Source organism: Electrophorus electricus, chromosome 2 (genome assembly GCF_041902795.1).
Source record: "Electrophorus electricus isolate QZ-2024a chromosome 2, ASM4190279v1, whole genome shotgun sequence".
In the NCBI taxonomy this organism is placed as follows: Eukaryota; Metazoa; Chordata; class Actinopteri; order Gymnotiformes; family Gymnotidae; genus Electrophorus; species Electrophorus electricus.
In genome coordinates, this window is record NC_137498.1 from 36,058,409 (window position 1) to 36,083,575 (window position 25,167).

The 25,167-nt window shown below is 42.6% G+C and overlaps 1 protein-coding gene and 1 long non-coding RNA gene across 2 annotated transcripts in view; one reads left to right on the top strand and one right to left on the bottom strand.

Moving 5' to 3' along the window:
- cdk6 (cyclin dependent kinase 6) overlaps positions 1-25,167 on the bottom strand; it is a 34,033-nt gene that overhangs the window by 5,170 nt on the left and 3,696 nt on the right. The window contains exons 3-4 of the mRNA XM_027012100.3: positions 22,560-22,727; positions 4,366-4,475 (exon numbers count right to left, since the gene is read on the bottom strand). Coding sequence (XP_026867901.1) covers positions 4,366-4,475; positions 22,560-22,727 — 278 coding nt within the window. The remainder of the gene's footprint in view (positions 1-4,365; positions 4,476-22,559; positions 22,728-25,167) is intronic.
- LOC145652135 (uncharacterized) lies at positions 4,557-14,956 on the top strand. The gene is made up of 2 exons (XR_014118351.1): positions 4,557-11,985; positions 12,177-14,956. It is a non-coding gene; the product is annotated as an uncharacterized LOC145652135 (long non-coding RNA).

Sequence of the window (25,167 nt, forward strand, 5' to 3'; positions counted from 1 at the left end):
TTCCATCCATTTACTGTTGTGCATTTGTTAATGCTGAAATTAGTTTTCATACAAAAAATAAGTCATCATTTTCTACAGGAGAGAATAAGAGAGAGTGACTATAAAAAAGAAAAGAAGAAAGATTGATATAAAGAGGAAAAATACCCTCACTGTGTAGTGGGTCAGCCAGGTCATATAGCAGCACTGATGTAATGAGCAGCGCTACTGTAAGCACAGCAGTTTCCTGGCAGGGGCAAGAGCGAGGAGAGCCTACAAAGAGAGGCAACGAAACCAAGGGCTTCCTCAGCACATGCTGAGAGGGAGAGGCCCACATGCAGAAGACGTCTTGCCTGGGCGGCTGCGGCTTTGCGCCCCGTCTGGATGCCCGTGGGTGGGCACACCTCCCCTGGCATGCGCACAAATTCCAGCAGACACCAGTGCAAGGCCGCCGTCTCCAAACCGCATCCACCATCAGAGAAATGAGGGGTGAAGGATGGGGAGCTATTTCACTCTGGCGCCTGCTTTTGGCTGTCTATAAGCCCCCGTGTGGGGAAAAAACCATGAGCTGTGTGAACAGCTTGATTTATCTGAATGTGAGAAAGAGGCTGAGAGCAGCCTTTAGGTCTTCTGTCTTCCCTGCTCACAGACAGACAAAGCCATCCTACTGAATGAGTTACAAAATGGAGCAGAAAGAAAATTTTAACCTCTAATAAAACCAAGCTTACTCTCAGTGGCCAATTGCTTAAATGAATTAACTCTTTTAGCCATAGTCCTTAAACAGACTATTCAGTGCAAGCTTTGTGCATTGAGCATCGAGCAGGCGAAAGAATTCACCGTTTCAAGAACGACCTATACTTATACACTGTGCTGTAATAGAATGCATGTCGGCTGTACTCCATCTCACCACTAGAGGGTGCCCTACTGCAGAACAACAGGGATCAGCACAAGGCCGCACACTTTAGGCTCACACGGAACCCAAGTGACTCTCGACTGTAATGAGACAAAGAGCAGCTCAGACCACGTGCTAGCTCTCTCCTTTGACTTACCCCATCACCTCAAAAAGGCCTTTCTGACAGAGAAAATTAGGCTAAAACAGACATATGTTTCACTTTGCCCATTGGTTGTGTAGCAGGGTAAACTATGTTGTCAGCATGTCTCAGCGCCTGTCAACCATAGATATTGGCTTATTGGACAAAACCCCCTTATGTCACAGTGTGGTTCAGATGCTAAGCATTCTTTACACATGAAAACCAAAATTAAATTGTTCCTTTCTTGTTTTCAAACTGCCTGTCATTTGAGAAGTGCAACTGACACGCCATTCATCTGGCATACAGAGATCCGCAGGTTTGAAATGAGAAACCTTTAGAGACTTCACGGTCTAACTGGGCAAAATGGACAAAACCAGTTCTATTTTCTTACAGTGGGAAAAAACACCTAATGCTAGGTCATGCCAAAACAAGTATGGCTGAAATTCTCCGGAGCTGGATTCTCTCTTGCCCTAGGGTTACTTGTTAGTCTGAATGAAGTAGGGGCTTTTTGCACAAGGCTGATATTATGCTGCATGCAGGCTTCCTGAGGGAGTGGGCACAGCCAGTGCACCAGGCCAGCACATGCAGCTGAGTCACTCCAAGTGCCAGTTCCTCCATCCACATTCCACCCTGATAGCCTCTGGAATGCCTCAGCGTGTGTGCACGTGTGTGTGTGTGTGTGTGTGTGTGTGTGTGTGTGTGTGTGTGTGTGTGTGTGTGTGTGTGTGTGTGTGTGTGTGTGTGTGTGTGTGTGTGAGTGTGTGTTTATGTATGCCGGAGAGGAACAGAAAGAGAAAGGGAGACAGAGACATAGAGAGAGAACACACTCCCTATATGTATACATATGCATATGTGTATTGTGAGAAAGTAAACAAAGATGTGAATGTCGTCTTAAGTGGGCTATGCTAATGTGACATGTATGACCTTTGGACTGTTGAAATGTCAACAGCACTTGCAATGTCATTCATAAAACACAGTGACTAATGTTTCCGCCATCTGAGATATGCAAATACAGACTTGCACGAAACTTCAGAATTCCTAGTGAGCCTTAATGGTGTGTTCCAGTGCACTCCCTGCAGCATTCCACAGAACTAACTCCACTAAGGTGACATGTGCTGCTTAAACATTGAAGAAAACTAAAACCGCAGGAAAAGGCAACACAATACCCAATAACCTGTGGTCAGCACAAGCACCCCCACCGTGCGCAGGTGGTATGTGTCTTCCTTCCACTACTCCATCATTCTTGTGGTGCCATGCACTTCTCACAGATCCCAATGGAAGCCTCGGAAAGACTGTTCCCAGGTGCCCTTTAATCTGCAACAGGTGGCCTTTTAAAGTATACTCTTAATCATCTCCAGGAGAGAGAGAAAAGGAGGTGCACTGTTAGCAGGGATGGAAGCACCTCCCTTCCGCCCTAGGCACTCCTGGAGCAGAGCCAGCAGCTAAGCACAGTGGCTCTCTACACTCTACAGGCCATTGTGTCAAAGGGAAAAAGGCTTGCTACAGCAGCACCTCACCTTAGACAAGCCCATACAAAGGGACTCTCTCTCTCACACACTCTCTCTCTCTCTCTCTCTCTCTCTCTCACACACACACGCACAGACCAGTCAAGGCCTCAGCTGTATTAGGGTTATTCTGACCACACAGATACATCATTAACAGTCAGAGATCATGCCTCAGGCCTGCTATAAGAGCAGGAAGTACAGTAAAATTACCAATGGAACAACGCAACATGAAATTCATGTATATGCATTTTTTTAATCAGACATGTTTGCTGTTTCGCCTGAAGCTCAGGATACTGGACGGAAGTCCACTTGAGTAAACACACAGGTGGGCTTGTAAGGATGTGAAACACAGGATGTGTGTGCACGGATCTGTGGATCTGTGGACGCCGCACACCTCTCCCTCCCCTTGCTATCAGAGAGTCTGGCCACACAAGCGTAGAGAGGAAGGCAGCTGCCCACACTTCCTCCCCAGCACAATGTGGGACAATCAGCATGCCATCAGTGATGCTACTGACAAGTATGAAACACGCGTGCAGAAACACAAACGGCATACGTTAATTGCATCACACACACACACGCGCACACAATAACACACACACATTATCGCGTGAAACCCACCTGTGGTTTTTTGCCGTTATACAGTGGGGGCATGTGTCTTATTGGTGGTGGTTAGGGGAAGGAAATTCAGATTGCAAACTGATCTTACTAGTACCCTTACCTTGTCATGAAAAGCTGCTTATCTTTCACAGTTTTCCCTCTTTGTTGGAACACAAATGTGCTCATAATGTACATACAGAATGTACTGTATGTGCTCAAGAAGTTCATCTACATACAGAATATATTTTATGTGCTCATAATGCACATCTACATACAGCAGGTATATGCTCACAACATCTATCCACATGCAGCAGGCAAACTGATGCAAATCAGGGGGCATGCTATAGTAAACAGCCAGTTATAAGTGCTATCACAAATGTCTGCCAGTTAGCTGAGCAGCAGAACAGGGCAGGATGGAAGTGGGACAGAGAGGCCTGTAGGACAGCAGCGGGACAGAGAGGCCTGCTGCAGCTGACACAGGAACATGCCTTGTGGAGTCCTCGGCTGCCTTCTGCAACCACAGCAAACAGCAAGAACATTTTCCGACAGTTTAACAGCCCCAACTGACTGCAAAAATGTGGTCACAATGAAGGAAAGGGCATTTTAAAAAAAAGAAAAGAAAAAACACTCCTCTAGATTTCATATGCTCGCCACACATTGTGAAACAGAGGAACAGTTACTAATAAAAATGCCTGGGACAGCACATGTTGCGTTGTTCTGCTAACACAGGCTGACCCAAATCCTTCAAAATAAGCGTGATAAATGTCACTGAACTCTCATGTGAAAGGATCCACTTCAGTTCTTCAGTCGGAACTGTGTACTGTATACAGTGAAAGTGTCTAAATCTGTAGTTACAGTGACTAAGACCACAACAGCTAACCTATCAACTTAGAGACCATAGCATCAGGGCTCCCCACTGAGCATGTTCTGAAGCTCAGATTGGCTCCCTCTCAGATGCATTAACCCCGCGTCTATGCTCTGATCACTTTTGTGTCATTTTCTGAAACAACTGAAAGTGATGCATAAGCAGTGTGAAACTTCCAGCAGCAGGGACACGACCGAGCAATCAGGTTGCCCAGGCCTGACTTGTTCCTTAACCTCGAAATGAACATGACACCTTCTGCTTTGAGAGTCATAACTATATCAGTTAATCACCTTCAGATCTGTGTGAGTTGCAGCATTTGTAAGTATAGGGGTAAAAAGGCATATGTGGGTGAGGAGTGCTCAGAGGAGCATTGCTCTGTGTGCCATCTCACCTTCTCCTGAACATCTCAGCAAAGATGCAGCCCACACTCCACAGGTCCACTGGGGTAGCGTAGCTGGACTGCAGGAGCACTTCTGGAGCCCGGTACCACAGTGTGACCACCTAAAAGACACATGCACAAGAGAAGAACTAGTAAAATGCAAAGAAGCAAAGAGAGAAAGACAAGTGTCCAAGATTTGCTGTGCGAGAGCATGGAGGGAAAATTTCCCTGGTGTCTGTCCCTCACAGGTTTCATTAGTGCACAGTGCAGATAGTGGCAGACACATGCTGCTCTCTGGCAGTCCAGAATCTCATAGCTGAATGCATCAAAACGTTCCTGTGCCCCTGTGATCAGGTCATGTAAGATATGAAATCAGATCTGGCAATGTAAGTCATTGGGGCAATGGTCTCACATGGTCTCTGTGTGCCTCTACGCCATCCAGGGCCACTGCACATCAATAGGATATCGCCAAAGAAGCCATATAGCTTCTACATCCCATTGCTCTCATTCCCCTTCACAGAATCTTCTCTAGTCTTCCAGTCCTCTTAAAGATATGTTTAGGCGCTAAAACCATGCAAGACTCAGCCAGAGGCATATGTGTCTGGGAGTCCTGCAGGAGCCATGGCAGACCTGGTCCATGTCAGACTAGGCCCAGAGAAGACCAGCGCCACTAGCAGCTACAAGAGGGAGGGCGTCCAGGCAAAACTCAGTGACCCCTCTACAGAAAGTGGACGACTTCCAGGTGCTTTCCCTCTCCAGCACTCTGTGCTGCCATGGGCTCACCGCCCAGAAACCCTGTGGCTCGCCGGCCAAAACGACCGCCCTTGTGTTTGTAAGCAAATCCTGGGGCATGTATGAGGGGCGCGCATCATAAAACGCGAGGCACTTTGGCGCACACGGCCAGGAAACACAGCACAGAGAGACAGAGAGAAAGAGAGAGAGAGAGAGCGAGAGACAGAGAGAGAGAGAGGAAAAGAACAGGAAAGAGAGGATGAAGAAGAGTGTGATAGAGAGGAAGAGAGGAGATGAAGAGAAAGAGAAAAAGACAGGAAGAGAGAGAAAGAGGAAGAAACAGGGAGAGATGAAGAGAGTGTGAGAGAGGAAGAGGAAGAGAGAGAGAGAGTTAAGGGAAGAAGAAGAAAGTGAGAGAAAGAGAGCATCTTCTATGACTTCTTTGACAAGAGCTTGGGTATGAATGATGAAGGTAATAAGTAGAAAGACCTCACAACATCGATTAAGGCCTAATTAGAGAAATTTCCTGTAGTGTACAGCAGGACAAACAGGACCCATGCTGTTTGCAATGCACTGTTATGTGGCATTGCTTAGTTCCAGGGGGATGTGTAGTCATTTTGACAACAGGAGGCTAAGATATGAAATCACCTTTATAATCTCATATCAACCACTGATCAAAGTCTTGAATGGTACAATTGTATAACAAAAGACCTAATGCAAGATCAGTGAGTTTTTATGCAGTTATTTTTAGTGGTGGACAGCATGTGCTATGTTGACACTTTCTCATCTTAGTCTTCCTGATTCGGGGGAACTAGAGAGGAAGTCAAAAGGATGAAACAGTTTAGTCTCTCTACTGTCATGTGACTTTAGCAGGCCATATGATTCATCCTAAAATAGCTCTGCCCTTGCTCACTCTGAACCTTATCATTCAAAATTACACTTCATTGAGCTTGTTTGACCATGGCCAGTCAGGCAGTGGAGTTTACCATCAGTGAGGCACAGAGTACATGGCTCTGCACTTTACTGACTCATTTCATAAGGAGGCCTTCAGCAATGGAAACTGACATGCTTTAGAAACCATGATGAAAAGGATCTGTGGGTTAGCACCTGTGCTTGCTTTCAGAACTAAACTTTAGTGCATGAAAGAATGATCAATGAATATTACTCTATCTAGGTTGTATCAGAATCCGTTCTGACTATGAATGGTTGCTACACATTTTATTGAAAAAGATGCAACCTAAAGTGAACTCTGAGCACTGTTTGGTGGATGCTGCATGACTTCTAGGAAGAACAGCAAAAGTATATCCGCTTTACTCAGCGCTGCATGTTTGTGGTGTGGCCTTCTATTAACTCAAAGGCACATAAATGCACACGCACGCATTCTATGGCTGTGCAGAACCTGCATGCAGTTAGTCAAGTAGAATTGAGAAACAAACCTGCACAGATTAAAAAGCTGCTTGACATTATTTTGATGACACTCCGAATGTGTTGTGGTTGATTATGGCTGGGGACAAATCTTTTGCAACATACTGAGCACTGGCTTAGCTCTAAAGGGACCTGCCAACACATTGTGCCCCGCAAGATATTAACATTCTCAAAGTTCTTTTCAGTTTCTCACTTGTCGGTAAAACTGTCAGAGTGCATCACGTGACACTTACCCACAGAAGTGTTCCTCTGTCAAATAGCACAAGCCACTGTCTGTGTAATGACAACTGACAGTGGCTGCCAGACGTTTCTGCTTACCTAAGAGGGCGTGCTGGGAGGTAGCAGGAGCAGCGTCTTAGCTGAGACAAGGGCACGGCTGCTGGCTCAGGGCCATGAAACGCCTTCTCTCTCCATGCCAGCCGCCCACACCCGCAGGCTTGTTTTCCATATTTTCATTACAGCACAAACAGGCCCCTCTCAGAGCAGGTTTGCAGTCCGCTAAACCCCACCTCCTTCATTCCACGTCCACGAGGTGAAACAAATATCATTTTTATTTACTCTTAATAGGCAGCACCTAAGTACCAGTTTGGACTTATTTGAAATTCCTCAGCAATGCTTATTCGCATGAGGTAATCCTCATCATCGATCTTGTTTTTTCACTCTCTCTCAAGCTTGTGCTACTGAGTTGTGTCTTGCACTGTATGCTAACAGAAGGCTCAAATATGGCAGTCCTGACTGCCTTCAGATCAAAAGGACAGCATTCTGGGCATTCCTATCTGCTGAGACAGAGCAGGCCCACTCAGCACGGTTAGGGGGGTTAGCCCTTCAGTTCCTCTCAGCACGGCTGCCCAGCCCTCACTTGACTGGGCGCTAGCCGCTGGGCTGTATGCGTCTGCCTGGAGCACTCGAGCCCATCCAGTTGTTGAGCTCCCCACTTTCACCCCCTCACCACTCCTCACTGGATATAAAACAATAGAATCACAATGTGACTGAGAATAAGAGTGGCCGACGAGGCTTGGCTGAAAGCCTGTGTTTACATTCTCTCTCTCAAAGGAAGCAAAGGATGAAAGACCCCTTCAGCACAAGTCCTCTGTCCGCATTCTTTCAGACCGCGCCTGGACGCTTTTAAAGGCACAAGCCTACTAACTTGACAGAGGACAAAACTCTTTGCTAAAAAACATGAGTCTTGACTGTTCATCAGTTATTCAGTTAATAAGAGACCTGAACTGTGATATCATTAGCCAATGCATGGAAGATTCCTGGTCCTGGTATCTTGCTCACACCTTTGTACAATATTTACTGCAAATCAGTTATGTCTTTATTTTGTGGTATAGAAAACTTACCTCATTCAATCATAGTAACTTTCAATAAAGAGTGAAGGATGAGGAGTTTGTAAAGGGTCTTTACAAAAGAAAGTGTTATACATTAGAGCTTTATCACTTTTGCTGACTATTGGCCTTTTCTTATAGCACCTCTTGAATGATGATGGGAATAGAAATCATAGTCCTCCCAATCCCATAGCAATGAAGTACCCTGCCTCACTTACACATGAATACTGAGGTCTGATGAGCAAACGCATGAGGATGGGATGACTTCACACTGACTCTCCTGCCATGTTTTGTCTTGAGATGAGCCATTCTTCAGCTCCCAGGCAAACAGGCTGTAAAAACCATTGTTGTGAAGCATCAGAGTCATTTGGGGATTTTCCCCTGCTCTTTTAAAAGCCCATTTACAATGGCAACAATACTGTCAGGTCCAGCCAAGAGCAGCGAAAGATATATGAAGTCACAAGTGAGCTGAGAAAAAAAGGCGCTCCGCAACTGCTGCCAAAGTATGCAGAGCTTACAGGAATGTTGCATGGGGCCTCTATGAGTGAACAAAGAGAGCACAGTCAGCCTCTCTTTCCCCTGTGCTACCACATCCGCACATCATTAGTTGGAAAATTCCTGATATATGCTGTAATTTTTTTGGGGTACAGGCAAAGCTTTAATATCCAGATGCCACTGACCGCCCCCCCCAGCCCCCGTCAGTCTTCCTCTTGGGCTGGACTGCAGCCAAGACCCCTTCAACAATTAATAAAGACGGGGTCTGAGAACGGGGGCGCACCTCTCCCCATAGACGGCCAGCAGCGAGGGTCATGCAGGAAATACCAAATAAGAAGTGCTCTGTGCATCATGCTGTGCCTCTGTCTGCTGCAGTCTGAGAACAGCCCCCCCCACAGTTACAGTTAGAGCATGCAGGGTCATTTTTCCCTTCCTCCTCCTTCCTTTTGGAATACCGGGGGAGATATCTAAACATTCCCAGAGTGTGCCGCACGTGCTCTCCTGCGTGCCATGTTTTCCTTTTTTTTTCCCATCCCAGCCATGCTGCTGCCTCTGTCTGCCTAGAGTGGAAGCACATTGTCTGGCAAAGCTCAGCCTGTGCTTACCTCACTATAAGCCTTCTGTAAATCTGAGTATGGTGAGATTGAGCTTCTTTTACAGTACGAGTCTGGTGAGAGTGACTGATAAACAGATCAACCATGCTTATTTTAGATTGCTTTTGCATTTAGACACATCACCACATAAAAAAAATTATGGGAAAAAATGCTTTGGAGCAGTAACCCCATTCCAAGAATTCCCAGTTTCATGGGTGGTATAAAAACATAGGACACTTTTTATGGTAACTACTTGCACAACACTTGTGTTCTAGGTCAAGAGATATTTGACAAGCTTATTTATATGAGACAATGTCTCACCTAATATTCCAGGTGTAACACCAGGGGCATCATAAACTCAAATTACTCCTCAACTATTTCATACCAACCTCTAAACCTTTAACCAGCTCTTCACATGCTACCTCCAGATGTCTGGTCTGAACAGACATTTTCAGAAGATCCAAAACATATTTGTATGTATTCTTTATATTGTGCAGCATATTCAAGCAATGAAAAGTAAAAGCATCACATATAACATGGCATCACATATAACAATGTGGTGGAAGGTGAAACAGTATGTAAGTCAAGGCACACTCTTCCTAAGGCCTAGTTCATGTTTACGTTCAAGTACTACTGTACCATCACTTTAACTGTCATCTTACCTCTTCATTTAATCAAAGTTCCTACAGGCGTTGAGATTAAGGGGCGGGCTCAGCACTTATTGAACTGAGTTAAATTAGGATGACTTTGCTACAGACATATATGTTCATCTACATCTCACCTACCGGACTTCACAAACTCAGCTAAGTATCTTCTCATATTATCTTAATCTCTTATCTCATACATCCACAAATCAAGCATCTGAAATGTGTTTCACAATTCCTGTTCACATATCTCACAGATCTCCTCGACGCTATCATAGACGTCGCAATCTCAGCAACCTCACTGACCCACAATGCTCGGTACCATCACATATCATGGTGGCAGGAGGGCTCTGGAACTGCTAATCTGCTGTCCAGAAGGCTGACTTCATCTCAGCACTAGCATCCCTGCACTTCCTACACTTCCTGACTCTAACAGAAAGATGGCTCACCCCTGAGAACTCGGCGACTCCAGCTGCCCTGTCCTCTGCCTTTTCATTCACCCATTCTCTGAGGCGTCTTGGCAGGGGTGGTGGCTCAGGTTTACTAATGTCTCGAGAGTGGCGTTTCACTCCACTTTCCTTCTCCACACTTTCCATCTCCTCTTTTGAATTTCATGCCGTTACAGTGTCTTTCCCCACCAAACTTCTTATCATTGTCATCTACCGCCCTCCAGGTTTCCTAGATCACTTCATTGATGAGCTCGACATCCTTCTGAGTCAATTCCCCATTGAAGGAAATCCACTCATTCTCCTTGGTGACTTCAACCTTCCATCAGACAAGCTGCATTCCTCCTGCATCCTTCCGCTGTTGACAGCATTCGACCTCACCCTCAACCACGCTCCTCTGACTCACAAAGCAGGCAATGTTCTGGACCTGATCTTCACCCGTACCACCACAACATCGGACATCGCAGTCGCCCCCCTCCACCTCTCGGACCATCACTTTCTATCCTTCTCTCTCTTCCATCTCTTTCCATCCAGTCCTCTCCAACATGTTCCTCCTCCTTCCATCGCAATCTGTACTCCATAACTCCTTCTTCCCTTACTTCTACTATTTTGTCCACCCTTCCTCATCCTCTCTATCTTCTCTCTCTTTGGATATAGTTACAAATTCTTTCATTTCTACACTCTCCTCATCAATGAATCTTTTGTGTCCTCTCTCCTCTAGACCTGCAAAGTCCTCCCCTCCTGCCCTCTGGCTAACAAAAACACTTCGCTGCCACAGGAGAGAACTAAGCACTGCAGAGTGACGGTGGAGGAAATCTCACCTAGATTCGGACCTCAGCTCATACAAGTCTCTCCTTTCCAAGTTCTTACTGGAAGTAACATCTGCAAAGTCATCCTACTACAGAGCAAAAATTGAATCATCAGCATCTGATCCACGCAAGCCCTTCACTATTTTTTCTTCTCTCCTTAATCCACCCCCTCCCCCTCCTTCCTCATCTCTTACTCTAGAGGATTTCATCACCTTCTTTGAGGAGAAGGTTGCAGCAATGCAGCAATCCTTTTCTTCTGTTCCCACTCCTCCAATCAATGTGCATTCCCCAACATCCAACTCTCTGACTTCTTTTTCTCCTCTCTCCTCATATGAAATTTTTCAACTCCTGACTTCCAGCAATCCAACTACATGTCCACTGGATCCAGTTCCTTCCACTCTGTTCCAGACAATTGCAAGAAATCTGCTTCCTTTCATCTCTGTCATCATCAACCACTCCTTATCTTCTGTATACGTGCCTACTGCATTCAAAACTGCCAGGGTGGTACCAGTCCTCTTGAAGGCCACAGTGTTACCAACTACAGACCAGTATCACTTCTCTCTATCCTCTCAAAAGCCCTCAAACAAGCAGTTTATAATCAATTGTCTCATTTTCTCAACCAGAACCAGCTGCATGATCCCAAACAGTCTGGCTACAAATCGGCACATTCTACAGAAACGGCCCTCATAGCATTGACTAAGAAACTTCACGCTGCTATAGCTGCCAAACTGTCATCTGTTTTGATTCTTCTAGACCTTTCAGCAGCCTTTGACACAGTGAACCACAACATTCTTCTCTCTGTTCTCGCCAGGCTTGGTGTGACTAGCTCTGCTTAGAGATGGTTTCAGTCCTATCTGGAGGGACGGTCCTATCAAGTGACATAGAGAGGATCCACATCCAAACAGTGTAGACTCTCCACTGGTGTTCCACAGGGCTCAATATTAGGCCCCCTTCTCTTCTCTTTGAATACTCGTTCTCTTGGTGATATAATATCCTCTCATGGTTTTTCCTACAACTGCTATGCTGATGACAGTCTTTTCCACCCTCTGACACGCAGGTCTCGAGACATATCTCAGCATGCTTGACTGACATCGCGCCATGGATGAGAGCCCACCACTTGAAGCTCAACCCCAGTAAAACAGAGCTTCTGTTCATCCCAGGTACTCCCATCCCTTACCATGACCTCACAGTTTCCTTCGAGAACTCCCTGGTATCACCATCCGAAGTTGCCTGTAGCCTGGGCATAACTTTAAACAACCAGTTGTCGTTCTCAACTCGTGTTTTCTAATCTGACCCGGTCTTGCAGATTTCTCCTTTGTAACATAAAAGGATTCGACCCTTTCTCTCACAGGAAGCTACCCAGGTGCTTGTGCAGTCTCTTGTGATCTCACAGCTAGACTACTGCAACTTGCTACTTGCTGGTCTTCCTCTAAGAGTCATCAAACCTCTGCAACGTACCTTGAGTACTTCGAACCTCAAGTATGGCTCAGCTTGAAATACCATGCTTCAGGCCTCATGGAAGACAAGCACTGAGACTATTTTCTGTCCTGGCTCCAAGATGGTGGAATGAACTCCCACTTGCTCTCTGGACAACAGAGTCCCTTGCAGTCTTCAAACGCAGACTAAAGACCCATCTATTTGCAGAATATTTAAAGGACAACGGACCCTGCTCCCATATTGACTGACTAAATTAGTACTTATTGTAGGGTATTGTTTATGTTGTTTATGTTTAACAAACTCTAGCATTTATTGTTTATAGCACTTATCATTGTTTAAGATAGACCTTATGTATTTTGCACTTCTAGGTATCAGCATTAATTTCTGTATTCTACAGTGTTCTAGTTCATTGGTATGTTTGATTCTAACCTACTGTACTGTACTAGGATGTATTCTATGAGTAAATGACAAAGCACTTTTGTAAGTCGCTCTGGATAAGAGTGTCTGCTAAATGCCATAAATGTAAATGAGATGACATCTCTTTCCCATTCTTAGCATACTGCTTAATCATAGGCCTATTGTGTTTGGCATATCACCTTTCGGTTCCTGTTTTTGGTCGGTTTTCCCGTTATATTGACTCATCCATGGCTAGTGATTTCTCTAGTTTTTATTTACACACCTTGAATCTGCCTATTATCCAGCCTTGGTTAAATACTACCATTCAAACTATTAGACAAGAATGTAGAATAGTGGTAAGGTAATGGAAAAAGATAGACCTCAAGTAAATCTTGATATCTTGAAAAGTAGCCTAAATGATTAGGTGTCAGTTAGCTGTCAAATTTGCAAGGGAAGAATACTTTTCAAACAAAAACTGTCACAGACTAAAGGTTTTAACACCATTAATGTTTTAATTAACACTATGGTTTTTAGACACAATTCTTCTCCTAATTTATGTGAGGATTTCTTGAATTTATTTATAATGAATACTGAGACTATAGGAACTTCTTACTTCTCTTGGCGAGGTTTTCCCAATTCCTCTACCATGTCCAGATGTGATACGTGAGACTGAAACTGTCTTTTGGATTTAACCAATCTAGTACTGAGCACTAAGTTTGTTGGATGTTAATCCCCCAAAGATGGTAAAAGACATTTATTATCATAGAACCTACAATCCTTGCCACTATCCATACTTCTCTGTCCACTAGTATTGTTTCTGGTAGTTTTAAACATGCTGTGGTTAAACCTGTTCTTAAAAAACTAACCCTGAAGCTACAAATCTCAGCAACTACTGATCTATTTCAAAATTGCCATTTCTTGCCAAAATTTTGGAAAGAGGTCTTCTCTCATCTTTTACCATTTTTCTGTAATAATATTATCTTAGTTAGGTCATCTTTTCAGTCAGGTTTTAGGGCTATACAGAGTTTTGGACCTATCCTTCTCAAAGCAACAAACGATCTGTTGCTTTCAACTGATTCATGAAATTGTTGACCACAATATATTAATAGATTGCTTAGAACAGTTGGTGGGAGATATGGTAGTTTAATTCATATCTTGAGCACAGCATATTTCAGTAAACATTTGTAGATCTTTTTCCTCCTTATCTCAAGTGGCTTTCCATAAGGGTCCATTTCCAGGCCTGTCATTTTCTCACTACATATGTTCCCTCTAGGGCATCCTTCCCTTTAGGAAGCATAATGTTAGTTTCCACTGTTATACAGACGACATACAGTTCTAAACTTCCTATGAAACCTAATGATAACTGTTCCTTAGTGTTTCTCAACAATTGTGTCGAGAACATCAAAAGTTCGATGACTGCCAGTTTACTTCAGTCAAATGAAAGCAAGCCAGAGTTTTCCTCTATTTGGATCTCTTCTACTTATAAATAGTGTATCCATTAATCTTGGACACTCGACTTCCTGTGTGAAAAAGGAAAATCCTAGTTCTTTGATTTTGATCTCTCTTGAGAGTCAAATCATATTTTTGGTGAAAAGCAGTTTCTTCCAATTTAGAACCATTGCAAAGCTTAAGCCATTTCTTTCCTTCTCTGACCTTGAGAAAATCACTCATATTTATTTGTTCATAAACTGAGTACTATAATTCATTATATACTGGGATTAGCCTGCCCATAGACAATTCTGTACAGTTAGTACAGAATGCCACTGCAAGGTTACTTACTAGCACTAAGAATATAGATCTAATTATACCAGTCCTAGCTTCACTCCACTAACTACCGGTTCATTTCAGGATTCAGATAAAGTGCTTTTATTTGTTTTTAAAGCTCTTAATGGATCAGTTGCCTCTTACAACACCAATTTACTTACACACTAAACCATGGAGCAATCACTGAGGTTTTCTTCACAGAACTGGTTGGCTGTTCTGAAGGTACATTTGAAACTTAGAGGTGACTGTGCATTCACTATGTACACTTCAAGATTGTGGAACACGTTACCATCTGCTATTTGCTAAGCCTCTTCTATTTCTGCTTTTAAATCAAGTCTAAAAGCTTACTTGTACAAACTTCTTTTTGAATAGATTATGAATACGAATGTTATATGTAATTACTGTTTGTTACTTGTAATTGTATTGGTGTCCTTTATTTTATCTGCTTATGTTGTGTTGTATACATCACTTTGGTCAATGCAAGTTGTTTATATATGCTATATAAATAAATTTTACTTACTTACTTAATCCTCATTTAATCCCCTTGTACTCTGTTGTAGTTTTGGGGGCATGCTGCTTGTATATGAAATGCTATGACTAGTGGATTGAAGCTCCTCACTACACAGTGACACAGTCACCATAAACCTCTAAGAGCAAAACTTTGCTCGAGGGGAGCTGAAAGATTACAGGTTTGATGACTCATTTCCCACAGCCATGAAGGTTAAAACAATAAGCATGCTCATTTAGGGACATTCAAATTACGCTTTCATTTTCAGTTCAGGGACTTAAAATTCTAAAGGTTATCAAGTGGAACAATTCTCAATTACTCATTTCATATCCCTAAGTATCTAAGCCTCCATTTGGTGTTGCATTGAAAACTAATGACTTTAAAGACTATCTCTGGAGTTCACTGTGCTAACTGGAAAGCCAGCTGGTCATAGTCATTAAGTGAGCAGATGGAATATCAAGCACTGACAGACTATTGAACATTTCTAGGACAGTACAGCCATTGCACACCTTGATGCTTTGTTTTATAAGGCCATGTTGGGCATAGATTAAGCCAAAAATCAGATCAAGAATAAAATTAATTTCCAGTCTCAAAATGTAATCCTGTTAATCAAACCCTTCACCTTGGTGTTCCTATCACCTTCATTTGCCTGTTATACCAGGTGAACTATGGCCATCCTTGAATTTATAGTTTTCACCATTCTGCCAATGAGAGCTATCACATTTGACGGGCGGGACAGTTCGGTTTACAGGAGCAAGGATTGTGGTGAACACTGAGGTGGAGGGTGGGGAGAGGCATGTTGATTGGATAGATGGTTGCTAGGTGTTGCCTACATAAGGAATTCATTCCACTGGAAGTTGGAAAGGAAGCATCAGGGCCCAGAGGACCCACAGCAAAGGCTGCTATGGAGTCTGTGGTATGCAGAAAAATCAGCCATTGGAAAGAGAACTCTTTTTTTGACACAGCACAAAATGAGCTGCATCAGGCTACTTGAGCTGTGTGAAGGGCAAATCACAAACATAAACTAAAGCAGATGGTGTTTCAAAGGCTAGTGGCCAGTGATGTGAGCTGGGTCTGTTTCTGAAAGGCCAAAATTATGGTTGAGACACAAACTATTAAGAGGGTTCAAAAGTACTGTTACTTTACCACAAAATGTATTGCCTCAGATAATGGCATTTAGGTCACTTGAGTCATCATGAGCTAGACTGTGTGGGGAATTCAACTTCCACATCATTAGATTGTTGAGGTAGCCGCAGCCACATACATGCCAGTTTACTTTATTACATTGACTTTACAAATGTGTAAAATCAGGCCTTGTTTTGCAGGGCTGCCAACAGTTGCATAGCCTTTGCCACACAAGCATCACTGATGTTTAAGAATGGGAATGCAGTCATTCATGTAGGGTCCCAAAGATATATACTTCATATTAAAAGTCCTTTAAACATAATCTAAACTCTTGGGCAAGAGTCTGTGCTTGGCGTTACGAAAGAGGTGCTGTGGTTTAAAATGTAAAAACTACACAAAGATGTTGTAATTCTGTTTCATTTTTTAAAGTCACTTTTAACATGTGGATAATGGTATCTGAAATAACGTTGCAGAAAAACTAAAGCAGAATTTGTGCTGAATTTATTGTGTAAGATGTTTCAAAGAAGAAAATGGTGATCAAGAAGGCTACTTAACATTAACCAGAAATGTGACAAAATAACTAGGAACTGACATAATAATTGTAGTAAATAAGGCCAGTAAAGCAAACATATCCATTGCCCCAATACATTTTACTCTCATTGTTGTTCACATAACTAAGATAGAGATTACTATTATACTTCAAGCACATCCACATGAAATGGTACAAGTGCCAGCTAGCCTCCCACTCATCTCTGCAATTATCGGTAATGACACAGATGTGGGTTACTGCAAACAAACCAAGCAGATACATAATCACTCACTAGTTACAAGCTAATATTAGCTACAATGAAATGTGACTAAAGTTAGACAGCTAGAGTGGGAGTGTTAGTTAACTTCCCATCCACCTCTGAAACTATCAGTAATGACACAGATATGGGTTACTTATGAACAAACCAAGCAAATACATAATCACCCACTGCTTAATAGCTAACATTACCTACATTGAAATGTGACTAACATTAAACATCCAGCTAGCTAGCGAAGCGCAATCAGATAGGGATAAATATGCCTACAATCAGTAACCATATAGCTAGCTACAAATACGGTACATTTTCAAACCCTTACATTTACTGCAATAATATCTTAAGCAAACATTCACATCCACATGAAACAACACACTCTTTGCCAAACCACCTCTCATTTCTGCAAATGAACAATAGCTAGTTTACAAGCACAAGTTGTTGCTGGTATCACTCACTGCTTGCTAGCTACTGTTAACTAGTTTGAAATGTGACTATACTCACTGAACACTAGTAGATAAACCTGTTCAATTGCTTATTAACGCAAATATCTTATCAGCCAATCACATGCCAGCAACTAAATGCATTTAGGTAAGATGACCTGCTGAAGTTCAAACCAAGAATCAGAATGTGGAAGAAAGGTGATTTAAGTGACATTGGCATAGCAAGGCAAGTCGCTTTGGATAAAAGTGTCAGCTAAATCATGTAAATGGTTGAGTATTTTTAAAACTGCGGATCTACTGCGATTTTCATGCACAACCACAATGGCCAGACTGGTTCAAGCTGATAGAAAGGCAACATTAAGCCAAACAACCACAAGTTACAAATGAGATATGAAGAAGAGCATCTCTGAATGTACAACACCTTGAACCTTGAAGCAGATGGGCTGCAGCAGCAGAAGGCCACAATGGGTGCCACTCCTGACAGCTAAGAACAGGCAACTGAGGCTACAATTCCACAGGCTCTATTGGACAATAGAAGATTGGAAAAATGTTGCAAAATATCCCTGGCCTGGTGAGTCTTGATTTCTGCTGCAACATTTAGAAATATGGTGTAAATAACAAGAAAGTATGAATCTATCCTACCTTGTATCAATGGTTCTGACTGGTGGTCATGGTGTAATGACCACCAATTACACAATCCCCAAGCAGTGGTAGCTCAGTGGTTAAAGTACCTGACTAGTAATTAGGCAGTTGCCAGTTCAAGTCCCACCACACCCAGTTAGCCACTGTTTGCCCCTGAGCAAGGCCCGTTAACTCTTGATTGCTCAAGTTGTGTTCTGTCTGAATTGTGAGTTGCTATGAAGGGGATATGTTTCTGGCACACTTAATACCAAATAAGTATAATTTAAATGCACCAGCCTACGTGAGCATTTTTGCTGATGATGTCCATCCCATTATGCTCACAGTATACCCAATTTCTGATGGTTACTTCCAGCAGGATAACACACCACAAAGCTCATTTCAAGCTGGTTTACTGACCACGATAATGAGTTAACTGTAATCAAATGGCCTCCACATCCACCAGATCCCAATCCAATAGAGCACTTTTGGGATGTGATGGAACGGGGGATTTACATCATGGATGTGCAGGTAACCAATCTGAGTAATTGCATACTATCTTGTCAATATGGACCAAAATCTAAGGATTGTTTCCATCACCTTCCATCACCAGCCTATGCCATAAAGAGGCATGTTCTGAAGGCAAAACGGGGTCCAACACAGTATTAGCAAGGTGTATCTAATAAAGTGGCCCATGAGTGTATATGACTAAGCATTGAACATGCATTTTATTTACTCATGTATGTAAATGGAATAATAATTGAGATACATACTTTCTATCCTTTCCTATAATTTAAGAGTACCAGAATAATGATTCAAGCAAGGCCATACACCAAAAGGAAACAACACAATTTTTCTTGTTAACCTGCATTATTCAATAACCATGGATGTAAATTACTTGTGAACAAATGCAGCAGATACATACATGTCACTTACAGCTTATTAGCTATCATTACCTACATTAAAATGTAACTAACATTATATAGCTAGCTTAGCAAATGACATAAATTTGTCCAGTAGCTATATAGCTAGCTGACTAGCTAAAAACAGAACGATAGTACATAGTACATCCCAGCACCCCACCATTTAATTCAAATTATGACATAAATATTTAATGCATAGACATGCACTGACATACAATAACAGTACCAAACACAGCAGATTAGTGCGTATGAGCCCTGGAATTGCTCGTTACTTGCTAGCTAACAGTAGGTGGGTTGAAATGTTGCTAGTTAGACTGTTTACACAGGAGCAATTTGACATTGGGACTCAATTGATCAGTCAGTCAGTCAGGCAGTGAGTGAAAATGCTTCTTCAGGCTGTCCAGCAAGCATGTTATGATGCTATGACAATCCAGTTGTATAAACAAGTCAGGAAAAATGTCTTCTGTTAAACAAATCTAATTTTATGAGCAATGCGATGCACATGATATTTGTTTGAGTACTGTTCTAATCACTTTCATGTGACAAAAACCAGTTTGGCTTTTTTAATCAAGACTCTCACTGGCATCCCAGAAATTAGAATTCCCTAATTCTGCTCTCAGAGAGCAAATCATGTGGACCAGGAGAAAGCAGCACCAGGTACAATATCACAGGAAGCCTGAATGCCTCACAGTGCTGTAGCCTAGTAACAACAGAAACTTCCCCTCTCTTCTATCTGTACATGACCCAGGATAAAGGCCAGCTAATGTACCCAAAAAGGCAGGAAAAGAAAAAAAAAACTTTGCTGCATTTTGAGCCCTCGCCCGGCAGCTTACCGCTGTCAATCAGAGGTGGACAATAGCTACTGGGAGAGGGCAGTCATTATAATGATCAACAATGCAGTGGTCCCATGAGATTTGTAGGGTCAGGCTAATCTCTACATCCGTAGAACCCAATGGGTGGTCTGCCGATCCTGGGCTTCTTTAGCCTCCCCAGCTCTCCAGTCTATGGGCTGCAAAATGGCAGTGTTCAGCCATAGAGTGAAGCTCCTTCATTACAACATCTTGGGAGTTCATTTCCTTATAGAAGCTGTAGCTAAGGTTTAAAATAGTTCATTAAGATGTAAAGGATTTCCGCAGACGCAGTAAACCTACTTGATTTTCACAGAATCATCTCCACTAACAGTGCAATTTAGTCTGAGATTAGACTTTCATGAGCATGAACCAACAGTCTTATATGTTATGTCTTATATCTATATATCTGTACACACACACACACACACACACACACACACACACACACACACACACACACACACACACACACACACACACACACACACACACACACACTAGGAGGCTCTGACCTCCAAACTAGGAGTATGGCTCCAGCAGGAACAACATCCGAGATCTCCGTCCATAATAGTGCAATCCTGGGAACAGCTAAGATAATATGCAGGACCCTCAAGCTCCCAGGCCTCTGCTAGAGGACACAAGTTTTAAGGAAAAAGTCTGCCAGGAGGAGAGCGAGTGGGGGATTTTATATATATTTATACATATTAGCTATCTTTCACTTAAGTACTTTAGGTGCCTTCCACATAAGCACTTTAGGTGTCTTTCTCGTGGCTACAGATAGGTTAGAAAGGTACATTTCTTGTAAAGTGAAGACTGGCTAAATATGTCCCTTTCAAAAACCCCAATGGGGATACTTCATGTAAATGAGACAACAATTACAGTTAAAAAGGGCTCTCATTTAATGATTCATCTTGGGTATCAGACATGAGCCCATGGTTTCCTTTTTTGAAACTCTTCTACGTCTCTGCATGTCCTTGAAGATGGTTCTAACTGAATCACCTTCTATGGGTTCTTCAGAGTGACCCTCTGCACAGGTTCAGTGGTTTAATAAAGTTACTAGTTACTTGGCAAGCAGTTACCTAACAATTATTGTTTATGAGAGGAAAAAAGCAAAAGAAATCACACTTTGACTCTCAGTGCCTGTTTTGCATATACAATAACGGCATTTCTTTATCTGGTGGAACAGAGAGTAAGAGAGGAAGGCGGGTCATGAGGGGGATTCCAAACACAGGAAAATTAATCGGAGACCTAGAGCCCCTGTACTTTACTCTCTCTATTTCTGTCTCCCTCTCTGTCCTTTCTCTTTTTCTCTCATTCAGTCTTTCTCTCTCTCTCTCACACATTATCTCTCTTTCTCTCTCTATTTTATTAACAGTTCGTCACTGACACTCTTCCACTGATGCTCACTCTCTGTCTCTCTCTCTATATGACTCTCTCACTTACTCTGCTTAACAGCAGAACTGAAGGACGGTAGGGGTGGAGTAGGAATTTCTAAGACCTCTGGTGGATTCCCAGGTGAATTTACGGAAGCTTAACTGCCAAACCACACAAACCACAAAACTGGCATGTTATGTATCAGCAGTCTTTCAAATTTTGCAAACCAAATTATTGGTGAGAGGGACAAAGTTAACAAGTAGCCTTGTTGTTGTGATAATATATGTAGCTTCATTTTAAATTTCATTCCTTCGTTACCATAAAATCTCATCTCTATGTAACTTCTATATTAAAAGCTCTCTACAGGTGACATAACATTAAGAATTTCCCCTTTTAATTGCAGAAAAGATTAAATGTCCATTCAGAGGCTATATGTTATCTCTTGACATTAGAGCCCCCTTCAAGAGAGTATGACTTCAAAGGATGACAGAGAAGAATTCACTGACTCTTATCAGATGATCCATTTCATCCCCAGACCACTTTGTGGGGCCCAGTGACATGGCCCAGCCAGTGTTACACATTACGCACCTGTTTTTAAACCAGCAGCTGATAGAAGTAGAATCCTGACATGGAGCTGTTCATTTCAAGAGAATAACTGCTCTTTTCACTTTCCCTGGATCTTAAACCCCTGAACTCACCAGGGCGACATCAAATATTTTAATGAGAATGAGAGACAGACCAGAATAGAGAGCCAGTGCACACCAATCAGTTGTCATACTGTCTTGTATCAAGTACCTAACTAGATGGCAAGTTATGCTATTATATTATTTACATTTTGTCAGTTCCTTAAATTTTACTGCTGTTCCTTCATATTTACATTTTTTTAATGATAAATTAAATGAATAATGACCACAATGTTTGTATTTTTTCATACTTTTTCATAACCTGTTAAAAATGTCACTCCAGTTTGCAAACCTCAGAAAAGCAACAAAATATATCATAATTTTCATGACTGTATTGTGATGTCTTTGTTATATAGCCCACCCCTGTTTATAAATGTTTGTTATGTTTCACTACCATGGGTGTAATGAACCAGACATAATGAAAGTATGTATTTAAAACATAAGATATAAGAGAAACCTGATATTTCGAAAGTAGACTTCAGTCTAAGCTCAGAAACAAACAGCCTTGTTGTTTGTAACGTGAAGCTGGTTCTTTTTAAATTTATATGAAAGATCAGTTTGGATATCTTTATTTTTAAAAATTGGATAAATATATGCACTTAACACTGGAATGGTTATTGATTAATGTTATTACATTATAAAGCAACCTTGGGTTTGTAAAAGGCACAATATAAACATTATTACCATTACATAAACATTATTATTATTTGGAATAGAAAATTTGCTATATAGTTGAAATTTGTACAAAATCATAATGTTGAAAAGATCTGTGAAAGTAGGCCATTAAAAAATGGCTGTGCCAGTTGACTCACCACTGAAGTAAGCGCCATTTGAAAGCTGTATATGCGTGCCAGGCCAAAGTCAGCCAGTTTAATCTGTCCTCCACTGGTGACCAGAATGTTCTGAGGCTTCAGGTCTCGGTGAACCACACGGTGAGAGTGAAGGAAGTCCAGACCCTGTAGCAACTGGTACATCATGTCCTGCAAAAACAAACACAGAAATCCTGACTATCCCTAACACTTTGAACCCAGACATCTCAAAATAATTTTATGAAACAGTAGTAAGCAAACGAGAAGACAAGAGAGTCATTCTAATGGAACAGAGCCAGACTTCATGAACAGTTGAATAGCAAACACAAGTCAGAGATTTTGTGGCTTGGGAGTGGAAAAATTGAGCATGTCCCCTTTAAATCTGGAACACGGCAGATGTTGATAACTGACATGAATGTGGTGCCGGAAAGACACTTTAAGGTCCTGTTCTGCTAGGCCTCTACTTCCCTGCAGCTGTCTAACAATCATTTGCTCAGTCTGTGGGCCAGGCAGAGAGCAGCCCCTAATGCCACAGACTTTGGGACAGAAAAGGGGAGGGAGGGAAGAGAGAGAGAGAGAGAGAGAGAGAGAGAGAGAGAGAGAGAGAGAGAGAGAGAGAGAGAGAGAGAGAGAGAGAGAGAGAGAGAGAGAGAGAGAGAGAGAGAGAGTGGCTTAACTGCCATTTCCTCTGGTAAAACTTCCACAAAAGCAGACAAAAGTCACGGTCATAGAGGCGTAGGGAGCTGCCTGAATGATAAGAAAAAATGGGGGCAGACAGAGGAAAATAAGTGAGAGAAAGAGAGGTGGGGGGGAGAAAGAGAGAGAGAGAGAGAGAGAGAGAGAGAGAGAGAGAGAGAGAGAGAGAGAGAGAGAGAGAGAGAGGTGTTTGTGCACAGTTGCTGCACGAATTGATCCAAATTAGAGGCATCAAGCAGTGGCAGCCTGGCCCTCGAAAAACCTGCCTCCGAGACCTCACAAGTGACATGGATCGGGGCCCACCACTCCATTCACTGCCCAACCAGCTGGTGAATGATTAAAAGCATTGAAACAATGGGGAGCACACACTCAGGCAGAAAGCATTTGCAAGCGGCTCGGATCTGGCCGTGCCGGGGAAGGGGACGGGGGCTTTGACAATGTGTATAAAGGGGGCTAGAGCCCAGGAAACGTGTGTGCGAGAGTGAGGCCTGGGTGCCTGGCAGTCAGTATAAACAAAGGCCTTTTCTGAACACCCATCCAGCCATGACCTACCAGACCCACCAACCCACAGTGGTACAGGCAGTCTGGCACAACAGCATAGCCCCCCTGCAGGGCCCCTGCTTTGGCTTCAAGCCTTATTTGCCACGTTTCCTCCCAAAAAAAAAGAGACATGATTATAGCATAATGACCCATGGACAAACACACAGACAAGGCTGTGCAGTTTCTATTGAGAGCGTTTCATTAAAGGGTTAATAAGAGTGACCTGTGTATTTAATTAGTATTTAGGAGCAACGAATAGCCTCCAGAGGCTGAATTTAAAAGCTTTGTAAGCACAATTTAGTGTAGCCTATGGTATTACTTAATATCCCCTTCTTACTGAGAAAACCTGATTATAGCTTAAACAGCTGACTAAAACAACAGCATTAACCTCAAACACTCAGTCTTAATACTATGCACAACCCAGATTAAGAATCTGGTCCCACAGCACCTGTCCTCAACAGCACATCTTCCGCAAAAGACAGAGAGGACAAAGAGTTAAGAGTAAAAAGGAGAAAAAACACTGAAACACAGCGGTCAAAACACAGCCTCCAGAAGGCACTCTCCATTCTCATGCAAATTCATGAGAGATGGCCATATTGTTTATTGTAGCCGGGTACAATGCAGGACATCTGCCAGTTAGCGTTAGTGTAATTCTCTCCCCATGCTTCATTAGGCTCTCCTTTATGGGGCGGAGACTGGCCTCAGAGAAGTGTAGGGCTGGAGAAGCCAGCCGCACTCCTCCACGCATCGCCAGCCGCTTGATGTTCTTCCAGCTTGTTTGATTCCTGGGGCCTCTTTCATCAATTAGCATGTGGTGGGTCCAAAATGGGACAGAACTGGACAGAACGGGGGCTGGGGCAGTGGGGGGAGCTGGGACCACTGCAATCTGGTGTCCTTCTGTGGGGGAGTTAATAAAGTTGTTGGGGGTCTTTCGGATCTTTAGAGCAATATAGCCCATCATCTGTCTCAGATATCCATTAGATTGGAGAAATCTAATCTGCTTAGTCCAGGACAATGAAAACTGACTAGGTTCTACATGTGGCATTTGCTAATATTCTTATTCTTGTCATAAACAAATCTCATAGAAAATCTCTATTGGTCACTATAAACTGTAGACAGTTTTCAGTAAATATAAAAGGAAGACACTTGTCATTTTCTGAATTAGATTCAGAAGAAAAAAAAAATATTTTTTTCTGTTGAACAGATCATGGGCTCTGCTTATAAGGACCTGTGAACAGATGATCAACTGATGCCCACAAGATGATGTATCACAAATAAGTAAGTTAGAACATCTTGCATCTCTAAAGATTATCTACATGTTGTTACACAAAACTAGCAAAGGAAATCCCTAAGGTATTAATAAGCAGTGTAGAAA